At 56.8% G+C, this 16,394-nt stretch overlaps 1 protein-coding gene across 2 annotated transcripts in view; it reads right to left on the bottom strand.

Annotated features, from left to right (window-relative positions):
* Positions 1–596: 596 nt before the first annotated feature.
* CREB3L1 (cAMP responsive element binding protein 3 like 1) overlaps positions 597–16,394 on the bottom strand; it is a 37,404-nt gene continuing 21,606 nt past the window's right edge. Inside the window, exons 3-12 of one of the 2 annotated variants that reach the window (XM_040259100.1) lie at positions 14,090–14,271; positions 10,781–10,859; positions 8,442–8,599; positions 7,646–7,795; positions 7,355–7,413; positions 6,969–7,037; positions 5,033–5,132; positions 3,999–4,125; positions 1,535–1,806; positions 597–1,353 (exon numbers count right to left, since the gene is read on the bottom strand). In XM_040259100.1, the coding sequence (XP_040115034.1) occupies positions 937–1,353; positions 1,535–1,806; positions 3,999–4,125; positions 5,033–5,132; positions 6,969–7,037; positions 7,355–7,413; positions 7,646–7,795; positions 8,442–8,599; positions 10,781–10,859; positions 14,090–14,271 (1,613 nt within the window). In that variant the 3' untranslated portion in view covers positions 597–936. The remainder of the gene's footprint in view (positions 1,354–1,534; positions 1,807–3,998; positions 4,126–5,032; positions 5,133–6,968; positions 7,038–7,354; positions 7,414–7,645; positions 7,796–8,441; positions 8,600–10,780; positions 10,860–14,089; positions 14,272–16,394) is intronic. The other variant, XM_040259101.1, reaches the window with a different exon arrangement.

Raw genomic sequence — 16,394 nt, 5'->3', positions numbered from 1 at the left:
ACTGTGTGTACAGTGCCGAGGACAGCGTCTGGCCACCCTGGACACTGAGTGCTCACAGTTCCCACCCTTAAAGGCCGACCCGGTGACCTATATGCCTCTCTGCTTCCACACACAGTAGTGGTAGGAGCTGGGAGGAGCCTTGGGGTATGGGGATTGCAGCAGAATTCTTTCACCATCTGATTTGAATTCTGTGTCTGGCTGGAGGAGGGAACCCAGTACAAATGCCTTCTCAAACCCCTCACTCTCGATCACTACTGATCAGAATATAAAATAAACTTGTGTGTGTGCTAAGTTCCTTCAGGCCCGTCTGACTCTTTGTGGCCCTATGGACCATAGCCCACCAGGCTCCTCTATCCATGGGATTCTCTAGGCAAGAACACTGGAGTGAGTAGCCATCCACCCTCCAGGGAATCTTCCCGATCTAGGGGTCGAACCAGCATCTCTTATGTCTCCTGCATTGGCAGGCGGGTTCTTTGCCACTAGTGCCACCTGGGATAGCCCCCAGATAAACTTACCCTTCTTATTCCTTCGTCTTCAGTCCTACCCTCCCCCCACCCCCACAACCCTTACCATGAAGCAAGGCACAAAGTCAGGGGTTGATGCTGCATATTTTTTTTTTTTTTTACTTTTGCCTTCTTAAAGCATGTGCTGAGCTGATGGGTGAAGCGGTTTGGCAACTAAAAAGGCCCAGCGGCTTGGGCAGCGGCAGGGGGGAGGCCAGGTGAGGGGTTTGGGTGGGGGGACCCTCTCTCCTGGGCCAGGGAGCAGCGAAGCCCGCACTAACTTCATAAAATACAAAACAAGGGAGGGTTGAAGGTAGGAGGGAGACTTGTAAAATACAATATCTTAGGGACTGGCAATAATAAAAAATAAGGTTCATTATTTACAAACAATTTCTGTTCTTGGTCTCTGTACAGTGGGGGGGCGGGGAGGGGCTTAGTGGGTCGGTCTGTTGATGTGTCTGTGTGTGTGTACGTGGTCGGGGTGGGGCAGGGAGGCAGTGGTCCTCTTGGTCATTATGAGAAAGGAGGTGGGTAACCCAGTGAGTGGTTTATCTGAGAAGGACGGATGGTTGTGGGAGGGAGGGGGTGAGAACAGAGTGGTTGGCCCAAGGGAACAGTCCAAATGTGGGGGGAAGGGGGGCCCAGTCAAGATCTGGGGCAAAGAGGGGCTGGTCGGGGGTGGGGAGTGGAACCCTTTCTCCTGGGAGGGGATCCCAGGGGGCAGGGGTACGAGCCGGATCCGGGTTGGTGAGCAGGACGACCCCTCTTCTGAGTACCAGAGGGTACGCCCTGTGTCCTGGGTCTTGGCACGGCCTAGGAGAGCTTGACGGTAGTGTTGGGACCCAGATCCCTGGAGAGAGAAGAGAAGTCAGGGATGACTCTGTCTGAGGAGGACCCTCTGGCCCCTCTGCAAGCTGGGTTTGGACTTGGGAGGGATGGGGCCACGGGAGGGTGTGGCTGACAACCCGGAGACCAGGGTGGGCTGAGGCTGGGTGGAGCCTGGGAGCCCAGGAAGGGAAGGGGCCACCCACCCACCTCTCATGGAACCACTCCTTAGGGTGGGAGAAGTCAGGACCCGTGCTGTTCCCACCGACGTCCTTCGGCCAGGCCTCACTCAGGTACTTGCTGGTCTCGTGGGTGCTGTCCAGGGGGTCATGCTGCAGGTGGTCCTGGGGTCGCTGCTCCACCGGCCCCCCGGGCTTGATCTCCCAGCCATCCGGGGGCTCCACGGGCAGCAGGGCACTGCGGCCATCCTCCCATGAGCCCGCTCCCTCGTCATAGAACAGGAGGCTCCGGGAGGGCACTGGAGAAGGAGCTCAGGGTGAGCCACGGTGCCAAGGCTCCCTCCCCGTCTAGGCTGCATTCAGCACCCAGTGGTCAAGGACCTGGGCCCTGGACTCTTTCAGGCCTGGATCTGAATCCAGCTCAAATGATTCCCAGCTGTGTGACTGCAGGCAAGCCATGCCTTTGCTTTCACCTTTCTGAGCTTGCTCATCTGTAAAGTAGGAATACTAGGGGCCAACCTCCTGTCGATGTGAGGTTTAAATGAGATAACAGAGTGACTGAAACTGCACTCAGAGCAAGTTAGCGCTCCCTAAGCAGAGGGCACTGGGTTGGAGCATCTGAGAGCTGGGTTCTCATCCTACTGAACCACTCCCTTCCTGTGAGACCTTGAATAAACCTTTTCCCCATTTGAGGCCCCAGTTTACCCCTCAGGGAGATGAGGAAAAGAGAAAACACGTTTGTTGGATATCTACCATGCCTATCAGCCATTGTTGGCATCCTTTAACCTATATCAAATCATTAACAAAAACTCTCAGAATGAGATATTTTTAGGTCCATTTCACAAAACAGGCCACTGAGGCTCCAGGTTGTCAGGGGCGCTGTCCCGGCCTGAGGTTGATGCACTGCGGCCGAGCTGCAGACCCTGGCCCACCTGGCTTCAGGAGCCACCAGCACCCTCCTCACTCTTGGGGCCCTGACCTCACGGTCTGCCTGAGCAGGGCCCCTGCATCTGTGCGCTGCCCCAGCTCCGTGCGCCAGCCTGCTCCAGGGCTCACTTCCTCCTCTTCACCCTGCGGGGACCCTGAACCTGAAACCCACTGCGTTCACTCTGAGGGGCTCATGCATTCCCACGCTCCTCTGGCTCCTCTGACTCTGCTTTTGTCATCAACACGCCTCCCCCGCCCCCTGACCCCACTCCCCCAGTTTGCATTCCTTCCTTTCCGGGGTCCTCTGTGCCTCCCATCACACAGACCCCTCTGGCCTTAAGGAAACGGACATGTGCCTCTCAGGAACTTACATCCCTGCCACCCACCTCCCTTAGCAACTGTCTCTTCTCTGGCTGCTCTGGTCCAGGGAGGGGTTTTCACTCCTCGCTTCTGCTTCCTCTTCCCCTAACCCTCCCCACAGCCTCAAGGCCCTGCAGGCCCAACTCATTCTCCCTGCAGCATCCCTCCTTCTTGAAACTCACTCCCCCCAGCTCCTCGCTCCCTCCGACCTCCCGTCTGTTTCCTTTTCCTCCTCCTGCCCTGCTGGATGATGCGCTCCAGGAGGCCATGAGGGACTTTCTGGAAGTTCCTCTGAAGGTCTGTCTGAAGCATCCTCTGCCTCCGGAAATCCACACTATTCTTCGCTGCCCCCTGGGCCGGTTCTCCCCTTGCCACTGTGTGTTGTGTCTTTTCTCTCCTCTTGTGAGCGCATCAAAAAGGGAGCGACTATTGTTCGTTTAGTAAGAGCCTGCTGTGTACCAGGAACTGTACCGAGATCCTTCATGCACCATGTCATTTTGTCTTCACAGCAAACATGCTCAATAAGCGTGGAACTGGTAACTCCCATTTTCGAGATAAGAGATTAAAATTTAGCATGCTTCAGACACATGCCCGAGGCCACGCACTTAGCGAGTGGCAGATATGACTGACTCGGAAATTCCATGTTCTTAACAGTCCTCACAAGCCCCTTGGGGTGGTAACTAGCTGAGTCCACACACCACTCCCACGCTTCTGCCCATGACAGACATTACCAGTGGATCTTGCCACTCGTGCCTGTTGATCCTGAACGGGGCCTCAGAGTCCTTCTTAACAGTGCTTCATGCAGCCACTATCATCTTATGGAAGATGGCCCTGGAGCTGAAACTCACTCGCTGCCCCGGTTGTAAAATCTTGATGGTGGCTTAGCAGATGTCCCCTATCAACCGGCACCATAATACATGGGGGCTAGGGTGGGAACATTCCTATTATTCCCTAAACCTCCTCCCCTGGCCAAGCCACTCCTGGGTGGGTTGGGAATCAGGGGCTCTGCACTGTAGTTTTAATTCTATAACTAACATCAAACAAATCATAGACCCTTGGGAGAGGCCTCAGTTTTCCCATCTGCAAAATGGGAAGGTAGAATGAGACGGTGTCAGCCCCAGACCCGGCTCCTCACTTGCGTCTGTCTTCTGCCCAGAAGTTGGGGCTGGCGTGGGGGGAGGGCAGCCCTGCTTGGGGCACTCACTCTGACTGGCGGTGTAGACGCTGTCAGTGGCCATCGGGTCTTCCTTCACAGTCTGGGAGCCAGAGGAGAACTCAGGGAGGCAGGGCACCAGGGAGCCCAGCACCAGGACGAAGCACAGGGCTGCCACCTGGCAGTGGAGAGAGTGTGGTGGGCAGAGCTGGGCCAGGGGATGGCTGCAGCCCTGGCCACCCCCAAAACCCTCCCCACTCCATAAGCCAGTGGGGGCCAAAGGCTCATCATTTTTTCAGGAAATCTGCTCCCAGAGCCATGTGGTGGAGGAGAAGGTGGAGGCTGTCAGGCCATCTCAGCCCACTGGAGAGGGGCCACCCCAGGCAGTGCTAGAAAAGAGAGGGAGTTGGCCAGTGTAGCTATCACCTCTGGGGTGGAAAGGAACCAGGAAAGGAAGGAAGGAGTAGGTGCTGGAGGAGACTGAGCCTGGGGCAAGGGACGGGGACATATCTTCACACCAGGTTCCTGGCAGGATTCCCAGGAAGACTGGCCAGCATGGGGAGCTAAGCGTCACAGAGCCCAAACTAACACCTGCCTCTACTCCAGCTTTGCCACCTGACAGCTCCAGGATCTCAGAGGGCCTGGGGGCAGTGATTAACCCGGAGGCAACAGGCTGTACAGCTACAGGGAACGCGGAAAGGAGCTAGCAGAGGCTCCGGCCACAGCCTGGACACCGCACCAGGCATGTAGAGAGACAGGCCCATATCTCCCCGCATCGCCCCAGGCCCATCCCCCCAGGCCCATCCCCCCACTGGGTCCTCAGAGGCGCCGTCCTCACGGCGCTTGGCCTGTCATCCCCTCGCAGGGTTCCTGTGAGGCCCTACACATCCAGACCGTGTCAGAACTGGTCAGGGAAGGTCATGTTCCGGAAGGTTCCACGGGCTTTGGTGAAAGAGGCGGGGGTCTGCTGGAGCCAGGGCACTGACAGCTCTGCACACACACCCCCCACCCCCAGGCCCCGGAAAGCCGGCCTGGGGGGGAGACCGGGCCTCTTGCTGCTCTGTGGGGAGGGAACAGTAACCTACCATGAGGCAGGTCCCCGTCTGGGTGGCGGCCATCTTGTAAGGTCTGGAGATCTTGCTGGTGACCAGAGTCTGGAGTTTCTGCAGCTGCTGGAGCAGAGTCCTGCGGGGGGCACAGCGGTCACCCGTGGGCTCTGCCCCAGCAGGCTGGCATCTCTGCCTCCTGGAGCTCTCCCCCGTGTGGGGTGGGGGTGGGGGCACCTGGGCTGGCCCTAGACTTGGCTTCCACACCAGGTGCCTGCTTCACTCAAGGCAGAAAAGGTCACTTCCCGCTTGGCTCCTCTGTGGCGTGGCCGGGGCACCTGGCGCCCGCTTCACGGTGCGTAGCTGGGTCACCCTGTGGGAGCTCCGAGGAGCCCCGTGAGGCTTCTCCTGGCCAAAGCGGAGGTTGGAGGCGGGTCTAGCCCGCCTGGGCTGCGGTCACCTTCTTCTTTAACCCCGCACCAGCCGCAGCTAAACTGAGCTTCCCTCCTCCTACCCTGAGCTGATAAGAAGGGCGCGTCTGGCAGCGGCCTGGTACATGGTGAGGGGCGAGCATGCGGGGAGTGGCAGCTACCATTTTTTTGGTTAATTTTGTCACAGTTTTTGCTTTTATCACAGCACCTGTAACACTTCGTTTATTTACAAATTTCGATGTCATTCCACGGGGTTGCAAAGAGTCGGACACGACTGAGCGACTGAACAACGAAATCAGTCTCTTTCACTAACTGTGGGGGCTCCTTGAGGGCAGGGACTGGGTCCTCCCCAGCAAGGAATCAGCCCACCCTTGGTGAACAAATGTTGAATCATCTCTTCCCTCCCGCCCAGCTGGTCCATGCGGTTGCAGTTCCCAGAATGTACAGCAGGTGGCAAAATAGCTCCAAGGGCCTGGCCCTATTTGGGACCAGAGAAGAATCTGGGCCAGAGGAAGGGGGTGAGGGGCGAGGGCTCCCACCCCTCTTCCCTGAGTCAGGGGGGCATTCTCCAGGTCAGTCAGGGGAGTGGCTGGATCCCACTGGAGAAGCTGGGGGAGAAGGAAGGAAAGAAGGAAAAAGCCTTCTGTCGAGTACCTGCTCCCTACCAGCTGTTGGCTGCTGCTTTAATTACTCCCGGTGAACAATTATTAAAGACCTACTGTGGGCTTATGACTGGTCACTAACAAGAATTCAAAATAACAGCAAGAAAAAAGAAGAAGAAAAGTTAACACGAAGGGAGCATTCTCAAATGCCACGGACAGTGCTGGCCCTTTACTTGCTAGGTTTCATCGCATCGTCACATGAATCTGGGGAGATTCACTTCCATCGTCTCCACGTAGACAGAGAAACTGGGGCCCAGAGATGCATGACAGTTTTCCCGGGATCACAAAAACAGCACCCAGAGTTGTGACTTTCTGTGGCCACCACTTGCCAGGCCCAGTGTGGGCTCCAGACTGTTTCTCAAACTTAGCCGTGCACATGAATCACTTAAGTGTGTTGCTGAAATGCAGATTCTGATTCAAGTTAAGTGTGGGGAGAGGCCTGAGATTCTGCACTTCTGCAAGCCCCCAGCTGATGCTGACGTGCTGGTCTGAGAAACTCACATTGGTGCTCTAACTTCAGGGTGCCTCAGAATTACCTGGAGGGCTTGTTAACACATAGGTTGTGGAACCTTCCCCGGATTCAATAGGGCTGGCACGAGGCCCGGGCACAAAGCATTCCTAACAAGTGCCCAGAGGCTGCTGCTGGTCTGTATTATTACCTCATTTAAGCATCTCGACAGCCCTGTCCGGTACCTAGAGCTCTGAGTGGATAAAGGAGGATGAGAAACTGAGGGTCCCAGGCTGCAGGGCCCCTGCTTCTGGGATTCGCATCTCCCTGAGCTCAGTGGCCTCTCCTCTCTCCTGCCTCCCAGAGCTATGCCAGAGCCAGCCACTGGCTGCAGAAGGGCAGGGGCCAGGGGGAACGCAGGCGGCACCACCCACCTGTTGGCATTCTCCAGGGTCTCCACCTTCTTCCACAGTTCATTGTTCTCAGATGTAAATGTCTCCACCCTGTGGGGGCCAAGCAGGCACAGGCTCAGCGGCAACCCCCAGACCTGGCTTGCCCCTCACTTTCGGGGTCACATGGTGTGGGGCATGCAGAATCTTAGTCCCCGACCAGGATTTGAACCCGTGCCCCCTGCACTGGGAGCAGAGAGTCGTAACCATTGGACCACCGGGGAAGTCTCTCTGCTGCCCCCTCTGCCCTGCCCACCAGCATCCTACTCCCCATGCCACCCCCCACCACCCCCAAGAGGGTGGGAGAGGAAGCCAGGTTGGGGAGCGGAGCCCAGGCCACCCAGGCTGTCCACCCGCCCCAGGCCTCTTACTTCTTTTCTAGACACTCCACGTATTCCTTCTTCTTACGGCGGCTCTCCTGGGCCGAGATCTAGGGGGGAAGCCCCCAAACGGGGGTTGTTATTGTTCAATCACCAAGTTGTGTCCGACTCTCCGTTACCCCGTGGACCGCAGTAGGCCAGGCTTCCCTGTCCCTCCCGGAGTTACCATGCCACGTATCCACTTCCTGGGCTCCCCAGTTTCAGGACTGGCATGGCCAGGTGAGCAGAGCCCCACCCCCAAGGAAGCCCCAGGGCAGGGCTAGGGTCTGTCTCGTGCTTTACCTTGTTCTTGATCTTCCTCCGGACCCTCTTCAAGGCCTTCTCCTCGGCTTTGGTGAGGGGGAGTTTGGTGGGGATAGGGTAGCCCTCAGCAACCAGGGTGCGCTTCTCCTCCTCCGTCAGGAGCAGAGGCCCCGACGTCCCCTGTAATTTCTACGGCAAGGGGGACATACTAGTTAGGAACCAGACAGCCCTGCATTCAAATCCGAGCTCACCATTTACCCTCGGCGTGACCTGGGCAAGGCACCCAGCTCGCTGAACCTCAGTTTCCTCATCTGCAAGAGGGGCGGATCTGAATTAAATCCAGTAACATGTCACAAGTGCTGAGGATGTTGCTGGCAGCCTGGCATGTTAGGCCCTCAATATACTGTTGGGAAGGGCTGGTCTCTAGATCCCATCGCGGAATCCACAGCCTCAGAGCTTACTTGTCCAGGGCCCCGTGAACAGCACCCACCTTGGACACCTACCACCTCTAGACTGAGGGTTCCCCCACCCGTCCCAGGGCTTCTGGGCCTCCTGAACATTGCTCTGCAAACAGTGCTCCTTGGAGGCAGCCTGGGCCATCCCCCTGGAGGTCAGGAATGTCAAGTTGTAGACCTAGCTCGGCCACCAGCGGGTTCAGCGGGCCTCTTGGACTCTTCCCGTTTCCTATTCATCCCCAAGCACAATTAAAAGACCTTCACTCCCATCTGCGGGGCAGGCGCCTCCTGTGTTCTGATGTGGGTGGGGATCAGGCTTAGGGCTCCCCCCAGACACTGGATTCTTAGACTCTGGGGTCAGTCCGGCCCCAGCTGCTTACGTGAGGGGCGGTGAGGAGTGGAGAGGTGGAGATGGCCGTGGAGGAGCGGGCCATGGGCCGGATAGGGCTGGAGGGGGGCAGAGAGCGGGGACTCTGGGAGCCGTCGCTGTCGCTGCCGTGGCTGCTGGGGGGCGTCGGGGGCATCTGTAGCAGGTCCTCTGCGGGGAGTAGGAGAAGCCAGGTCAGTCGGGCACCCCAGCTCCAGGCAGACAGAGTTCAGCACAGCGGGGGCCCAAGCCGGTCCCGAAGGCATGTGGGCAGACTGCTCGGGCCTTGACCCTAGAACGTCAGGGGACACCCCCCCCACCCCCACCCCCGGACCCTAGCATGTCAGAAAGTAGAGTTGACATCCCAGAAGACAATATCTGAGGGCCATGCCCTCTCTGACTCCACCAAGCCTAGCTCCTTTAAACCCGATTCTTGGTGGGAATTCCCTGGTGGCTCAGACGATAACGAATCCCCCTACGATGCAGGAGACCTGGGTTCCATCCTTGGGTTGGGAAGATCCCTTGGAGTAGGGAATGGCTACCCACTCCAGTGTTCTTTACTGGAGAATTCCATGGACAGAGGAGCCTGGTGTAGTCCGTGGATGGGGTCGCAGAGTTGGAAATGACTGAGCGACTAACACCAACACTTGGCAGGGATAACACAGAGGCTGGGTTCTCGGGGCCCCTTTCTCTGGTGGCTGAGTGGGTAAAGAACCTGCAGTGCAGGAGACTGCCAGAGATGCAGCTGACCCAGGTTTGGTCCCTGGGTCGGGAAGATCCTCTGGAGAAGGAAATGGCAGCCCACTCCACTATTCTTGCCTGGGAAATCCCATGGACAGAGGAGCCTAGCGGGCTACAGTCCCTGGGGTTGCAAAAGTCAGACACGGCTTAGTGACTAAACCCTGACTTCACAGGGCTCAGGGTCGGTGAGCCTCCAACTTGGCAACCCCAGGAGATGACTAGATTCTGCCCACAGCGAGACCCATGGGGATCAGGCAGAGCAAGCGGCATCCTCTGTCCCTTTCTTTCCATTTCAGAACACCAGGGTGTCTATTTCCCACCTCAGGGTAACAGGGCAGTAGGCACTGAGCTTTCAGCAGACCCGCCAGGAGCACTGCTCTCCCCAGCACGCCTTCCCTGCTGCCTTTCTTGGCCGCAGCATCAGGAAGAGGCCTGGGCCGAGCCCAGAGGACCAAGAGCCTGGAAGGCTGCAGTCCCTGGGACTGCACAGCGTCAGACACGGCTGAGCATGCGTGCACGCACACACGGGAACCTGGAGCCCACTGCACCACAGAGCTGGGCTGAGACGGGGAGGAGGAACCACTGCGTTGTTCCGGGCTCTGCCCCCCACCGCCTCCTACAGGAGTCCCCTCTCTCTTCTTTGGTGTCATCTGCCTCTCGTGGATGCCCTACTGTAAAGAGCACTGAACTTGGAGTCAGACCTGAGTTCAAGTCCTGACTGTTGTACCCCACAACTATGTGACCTATATTCATGCTTACTCATCACCTCCCAGCCTCACTTCCCTGTTGAACTGGGGGTGGAATGATTCCCTGTGCGGAGCTGGGAGGATGCAGTGGGCTGATGGATGCGACCATGCTTTAGGATGTAAGGTGCTTTCACACTGGTCCCTTTCTACCTCCAGTTAATTCTGTCTTCTCTCAGAGGCTGTTGTGAGTAACTTGAGGGTGAAACTTGGGCCTTATTCATCTTCCTAAGCCTTGGGGTGGTTAGCCCAGGGCCTGATACACAGGCGATGCTTAATCAGTGTTGGATGAATGAATGAGGTGGGACTGGAGAGATTAAGTTAGCCCTCTCTCCTGCTCAGTCCGAGAAGCTTCCTCTGTTCTCTCCTGTCAGGTCTGGGGAGGGGTCTCCTGGGATCTGTCATCTTTAACCCATAACACAACTGTATAATTAGCGGTTTGTCCGTGACCCTACTGTGTGAGCTCCTGGGGTACAACGACTGTTTTCTCTCTCTGGGTCCCCAGTTCCTGGAACTAGGAGAGGCCCAATGTGCTCTCGTTGGATGGGTGGATGAATGGATAGGTGGAAGAACGGACAGATGGACGGATAAATGAGTAAAAGGATGGGCTGATGGCTACGGAGAGGACCTCAGTTAGTGAATGATGGGAGGGAAACCTGGCAAACAGGGCGAGAAGGTGGCGATAACAGTGACGACAGCTGTAGAATGAGTAGGAAGGGGACCGGAGAGACGGAGAACGGGCACAGAAGGGAGGAGAGACTTACGGGGAGAAAAGGGACGTTTTGAGGGAGACCGGGCTGAACCGAGGGGTAAGGAATGCGGTCTGTCCAAGACTGGAGACGAAGAGCCCCTCTCCAGACACACTCACCTGGTGTCACTTTGAGGAACTGGTTCACCTCCTGGGGCTCAGCTTTGATCACTGGCAGCTGAGTCATCTCTCCTGGGGCCTGCGGAAGAGGCAGGGCTCCAACAGCTGCTCCAGGGGCCTGTCCCCACCAGGCCCGCCAACTTCCCTCCCTCCCTGGGCCTTGGCGGAAGGGGGGGGGGGGGGGGGGGGTGGTGTCTGCCCTACAGCATTAAGAAAGAAGCTGGGCTCAGGGTTCCAGGCATATCCCAGAGGGAGCAGAGGCACGTTCTTGTGTTTAGAGAAGGCAAGTCAGGCCTCAGGGAAGAGAGTGGGGGCCCAGGAACATCCTCTAGCTCCCGAGTTCAGGAAAGAAGGGCTTCCCGTGGCCTCTGAGCCCAGGGCCGTCTTGTTTGGAGGAGAGTGACCCTACACCGACTGTGAACACCATGCAGGCCTGGGTGTGTGTGTTGCCATGAGACCCCCATAATGTAATGTCTGGCAGATTACGCTGCCAGATACACTGCCAGATTCCCTGAACGGTAACCACAGCACCGACGAAGGAAGCATTAGAGAAAGGTCCCCGAGCGTCCCTGAGCAGCTGAAGTCTGAGTCCTGAAGTAGAAACAGCAGTACTCCAGATACAGGGTGGGGCAGGACGTAGGCAAGGGGAAAAGCACCCCACGTCGAGGAAAAAGCACTGCGAAAGCACAGCGCCCAGACAGAGTCCGGACAAATCTGGAAACGGCGTGCACAGAGGGCGTCCAGAGTATAGGCTGTGTCAGAGGTGCAGTGGCAAGACACAAGGCCAGAAGACCTGGGGAGAGGACGTGGCGGGAAGAGGAGAATCCAGAGAAAGAAGCCAGAAACAAGGAGGGCCCCTGACGGGCTTCAGCGGCTCCCCAGGTATCGCTGCTGCTGCTGCTGCAAAGTCATTTCAGTCGTGTCCAACTCTGTGCGACCCCATAGACGGCAGCCCACTAGGCTCCTCTGTCCCTGGGATTCTCCAGGCAGGAATACTGGAGTGGGTTGCCATTTCCTTCTCCAGTGCATGAAAATGAAAAGTGAAAGTGAAGTCGCTCAGTTGTGCCCGACTCTTCGAGACCCCATGGACTGCAGCCCACCAGGCTCCCCCGTCCCTGGGATTTTCCAGGCACGAGTACTGGAGTGGGTTGCCATTTCCTTCTCTGCCAGGTATCGCTAGTAATAAAGGAACCACTTGCCAGTGCAGGAGACATGAGAGACGTGGGTTCAAACCTTGGGTCGGGAAGATCCCCTGGAGGAGGGCATGGCAACCCACTCCAGTATTCTTGCCTGGAGAATCCCCATGGACAGAGGAGCCTGGTGGGCTACAGTCCGTGGGGTTGCAACGAGTCGGACATGACTGAAGTGACTTAGCACGCACGCACAATGGGTTTTAAGCAAGGGACTGGTAGAATTAGATGAATGCTTTAAATAAACACGCATTGCTATTTCTTTATACTGTTCCAGCACGGTTTCAGAAAGGACATCTGCATGCATGGCTTCCTATGCAGGAGTACCAACATGCACATACGGGGTTTTCTCTTTGAGAAGACACAGTGTTGGGTGCTGGATTTCAGGCCCATCTCTCCCCTCCAGGTCCAGAAGCCAGCAGAGAGAGGTCATGATATCATGGGTGGGACCCAGAATCCTGAATTTCAGCAGATGAGTCGAAATCATAGGACGGTAAGGCTGGCTGGGACCTTGGAGATTCCCTTGTCTACATTCCAGCTGAGCCCTCTGGTGACAGATGAAAGGACTGAGACGCAGTAGGGGGACTCCACTTCCGTGGGTCACACGCTCATTCTCGCCACCCAACTCCTGGTTCCCTCACCTTCTGCTAGGGGGTCGAGACCTCATTAGAGGGGAAAAGGTGGGCTCTGGGGTCTGGTGGCTGAGTCTGGAATGCAGCTCCATTTCTTCCGACTGTGCAACGTGGGGCAAGTTGCCTAACCTCTCAGTTCACTCCCCTGAGCCCAGCGCCTAACTTCCATGACCTTGACTCCATGGCCACCTGTCTTCCCTTCCTGCTCTGGGGAGGCCTCAGAAGTTGCAGAGCCAGCCCTGGAGATGGTCCCCAAAGATCCTCTCGGTCTGAAGCCAGCCCTGAACCCTCCAGTCCCTGGTGGAGGAAGAAGGAAAGCCCTTTCTTGCCTCTGCATGTGGGCTAAGTCGCTTCAGTCATGTCTGACTCTGCGACCCCAGGCTCTCTCGCGCCCATGGGATTCTCCAGGCAAGAATGCTGAAGTGGAGTGAGTTGCCACTTCCTCCTCCGGTGGATCTTCCCAACTCAAGGATCAAACCCGCGTCTCCTACATCTCTGGCACCGTCAGGCAGGTTCTTTACCGCTGCTGCCACCTGGGAAGCCCTTGGGCCGCGTGTGTTTTGAGCCGTGTGTCCAGCAGGGGGCAGTGCCAGCCACACCCCGACTCAAGGGATTCCAAGGGCTTCCCGGTGACTCGGTGGTAAAGGATGCCCCTGCCAGTGCAGAAGATGCGGGCTCACATCCCTAGGTCGGGAAGACCCCCTGGAGAAAGAAAAGACAACCCACTCCAGTATTCTCGCCTGGGAAATCCCACGGACAGAGGAGCCTGGCGGGCTACGGTTCATGGGGTCGCAGAGTCAGACACAATGCGACTAAACAATTCGTGTTTTAGACGCAAGAGTAGGAGCCCCTTAGCTGTAGTTCACGCTCCCATTTTACAGAGAAGGAAGCTGAGGAATAAAGAAGGAAGGCACCGTGCCCACAGCACAAGTGGGAGCAGAGCCGGGACCAGGCGGGGCCTCTCCCAGGCGCCGGGAGTCTGGGCCTCCCGGCCCCAGAAGGGTCTTCAGATGTCAGCTTTGGTGCTATAGCTGAGCGATGGTATCTAGACATTCATGGGGGGAGGGCCAGCCTGCGAGTGTAGGTTAAACATATTCATCTCATGAATATAAACAATGGAAATAGGGTATAATTTTTATATTTCCATTTAGGTGTTTCTTCATTTTAAAAAATCCAGACACTGAGAAAATTAAGTGGCCTGGGCTGTCTCCTACCCTGAGACCCTGGACGGGGTCCCTGATGCCCAGCCCTGCCTGGGTCCCTTTGTCTTCTTCCGCACACAGTGAGGGCCCCTGTGGTCTGAGTCTGTTCTAGGTTGGTGAAAGGGTGGCCCAAGGTGGGGGCAGAGACAGAGTCCGGAGACTCCCAAGGGCCACGCTGCTCCCTGCTCAGAGCCCTGGGGTGCCCAGGGTTTCGGATGGCCCTTCCTACAGAGATCCACCCCCCTCCTCCCACCCTCGGCCCCTGTAAACAGGCCCCAGGCTCACCTGGTGGGGGACGGGCAGCCTGGTCAGGGGGCTGAGGCCCCGCAGCGGGGTGGTGGCCATGGCGGCAGCGGCCATAGCCGAGGAGGCGGCCAGAGGGTCCACGGGCAGCTCCGGGCTCTGCTCCTGCTTCACCATGACCGAGCACAGTTTGTGCCCCAGCACCCACGCTCCATGTTCCACATCTAGGGAAGGGGGCAGGGCCCAGGCTCAGGGGACTCCCAGAGCAGAGGGCTCAGCCTCCTCCTGGCCCCTTGCTGGACAGGGCCGTGGAGGGATGTTAGGCAGGCAGGGAAGGGCATGGTGGGGGGGCAGACTGGGCAGACTGGGCTGGGCCCAGAACAGATGGAGGCATCTTCTTCATTCAGCAGTTTACAGAGTAGGCTGGGACAACAGACCCCTCCCGCCTGGCTGTGTGACCTTAGGCAAGTTGCTTAACCTCTCTGAGCCTTAGCTTCCTCACCTGTAAAAGTACTGGTACTGGTCGCGAAGTAAATGTTCAACAAATGGCAGCTATTGTGAATACGATTACATTTATTCAGCAAACATCTAACGAGTGCCAGGCTAGGTGCTGGGGGTCTGGAGAGAGTCACAAGCAGTTTAGTGCAGTTAGAATGCAAAGGGAAGGAGGAAGATGGAGTCAGAGAGGCCAGCAGGGATAGGTCGGCCTTGGAGGCTAGACTCGGAGCTGTGACTTTGTTCTAAAGGTAACGAGGAGACGCTGAAGGGTTTTAAGCACACTCAGGTTTGTAAGGTTAAAAAAGATCACTCTGCCTCTGTGTGCAGACTGAACTGACTGCAGGCGAGACAGAGGTGGTCAGACCCTCAGGAGGCTGTTTCCGGAGAGAGGAAATGAGGCACGTGCTAAGGCAGTGGCAGCAGGGGTGGAGAAGAACATACTGGAGACAAGATAAGAAGGAAGACTCCACAGGGCCCCCTGGTGCCTGGATGGGAGGATGGGTGATGCCCAGGTTTTCCAGGGCAGCGTCCACCTCCTGCCCACCTCATGGGCCTCCTGGCCTCATCTGGGCCGCAGGGCTGCCGGGCATCACCCCCTTTCCTGATGGGTGCCTACAGTTTTCCTCTCCAAGTCAGCTCTGCTGCTGGTGGCCCCAGCACCTGGCTCGGGTAAGGCTGAGGTCTGAGGAGCCAGAACGGAGGGGCTAGAGGGACCGCAGGCTTTGAGGCCCATTATGGGTGGGGAGAGGGGTCAACAGCCGCCTTATCCCACCTCTGAGGCCAGGCCCCACCCTGCAGGGAGCCTGAGGGCCCCCGCCCCTGGGCTCCAGGAATACCCACAATCTTCCCAAATTACAGGGCCAGCCTGCCGGACTCCAGGAAGCTGCCCCCTCCAAAGGACCCACAGACAAATTGCTCTAAAAATAGACTTGGGGTGGCAAGGAGTTGCCGGACTGGGAGGCGGTCCACCCCACGCTGCCCTTCCCCAGGCTGGGGTCCGCCGCCCCGTTGAGGTGACCTCCAGATGGCAGGGCTGAGGTCAGGGCATGTAGGGAAACTGCTGGGACCTCCACAGCCACGAGCCCTGGAGCCTCTTAAAGCCCCAGCAGGCGTCCCTGCCCTCAAGCAGGGAGGTGGGGGGAGGGATGGGACGGGGTATAAGGGCCCGTCTCTGCCCTTGGGGAATCTCAAAGACCCTCAGAAGCAGCTCACACATCATGCACTGGGACCAATTCCAAGCTCTTGATGCATATGAATTTGTGTATTGCTACCATCAACTCTGGGGGCCAGCACTGCTATTCTGTCCACTTAATAGATGAGAAAATTTTAAAACTCCACTCAAGACCATTGTCCTCTGAAGGGAAGGGAAACCTGTTCATGGTTCTAGCCACTATCTTCTTAATAGGACTTTATATACACAATGAAATAGCCACAAATTATATATACAGAGATAGTGGAGGACAGGGAAGCCTAGTGTGCTGCAGTCCATGGGGTTGCAAAGAGTCAGATACACTTAGCAACTGAATGAGAAAAAAAATATATATAGGTACACACGCATAAATATATTTATATAGGGTCTTCTCTAGTGGCTCAGACAGTAAAGAATTCACCTGCGATGCGGGAAACCTGGGTTTGATCTCTGGGTCCAGAGGATCTCCAGGAGAAGGGAATGGCAACCCACTCCAGTATTCTTGCCTGGAGAATTCCATGACAGAAGAGCCTGGTGGGCTACAGTCCACAAAGTCTGGAACATGGCTGAGTGACTATCACTTTCACTTTCATATATGTGTGTGTGTGTATATATATATATATATATATATGCCAGAATTCTCAAGCTATTTATGTCTTC

Source organism: Oryx dammah, unplaced genomic scaffold (genome assembly GCF_014754425.2).
Source record: "Oryx dammah isolate SB20612 unplaced genomic scaffold, SCBI_Odam_1.1 HiC_scaffold_17, whole genome shotgun sequence".
Lineage (NCBI taxonomy): Eukaryota > Metazoa > Chordata > Mammalia > Artiodactyla > Bovidae > Oryx > Oryx dammah.
Note: the sequence above shows the minus strand (reverse complement) of the source record. Positions and strands in the feature narration are given on the sequence as shown.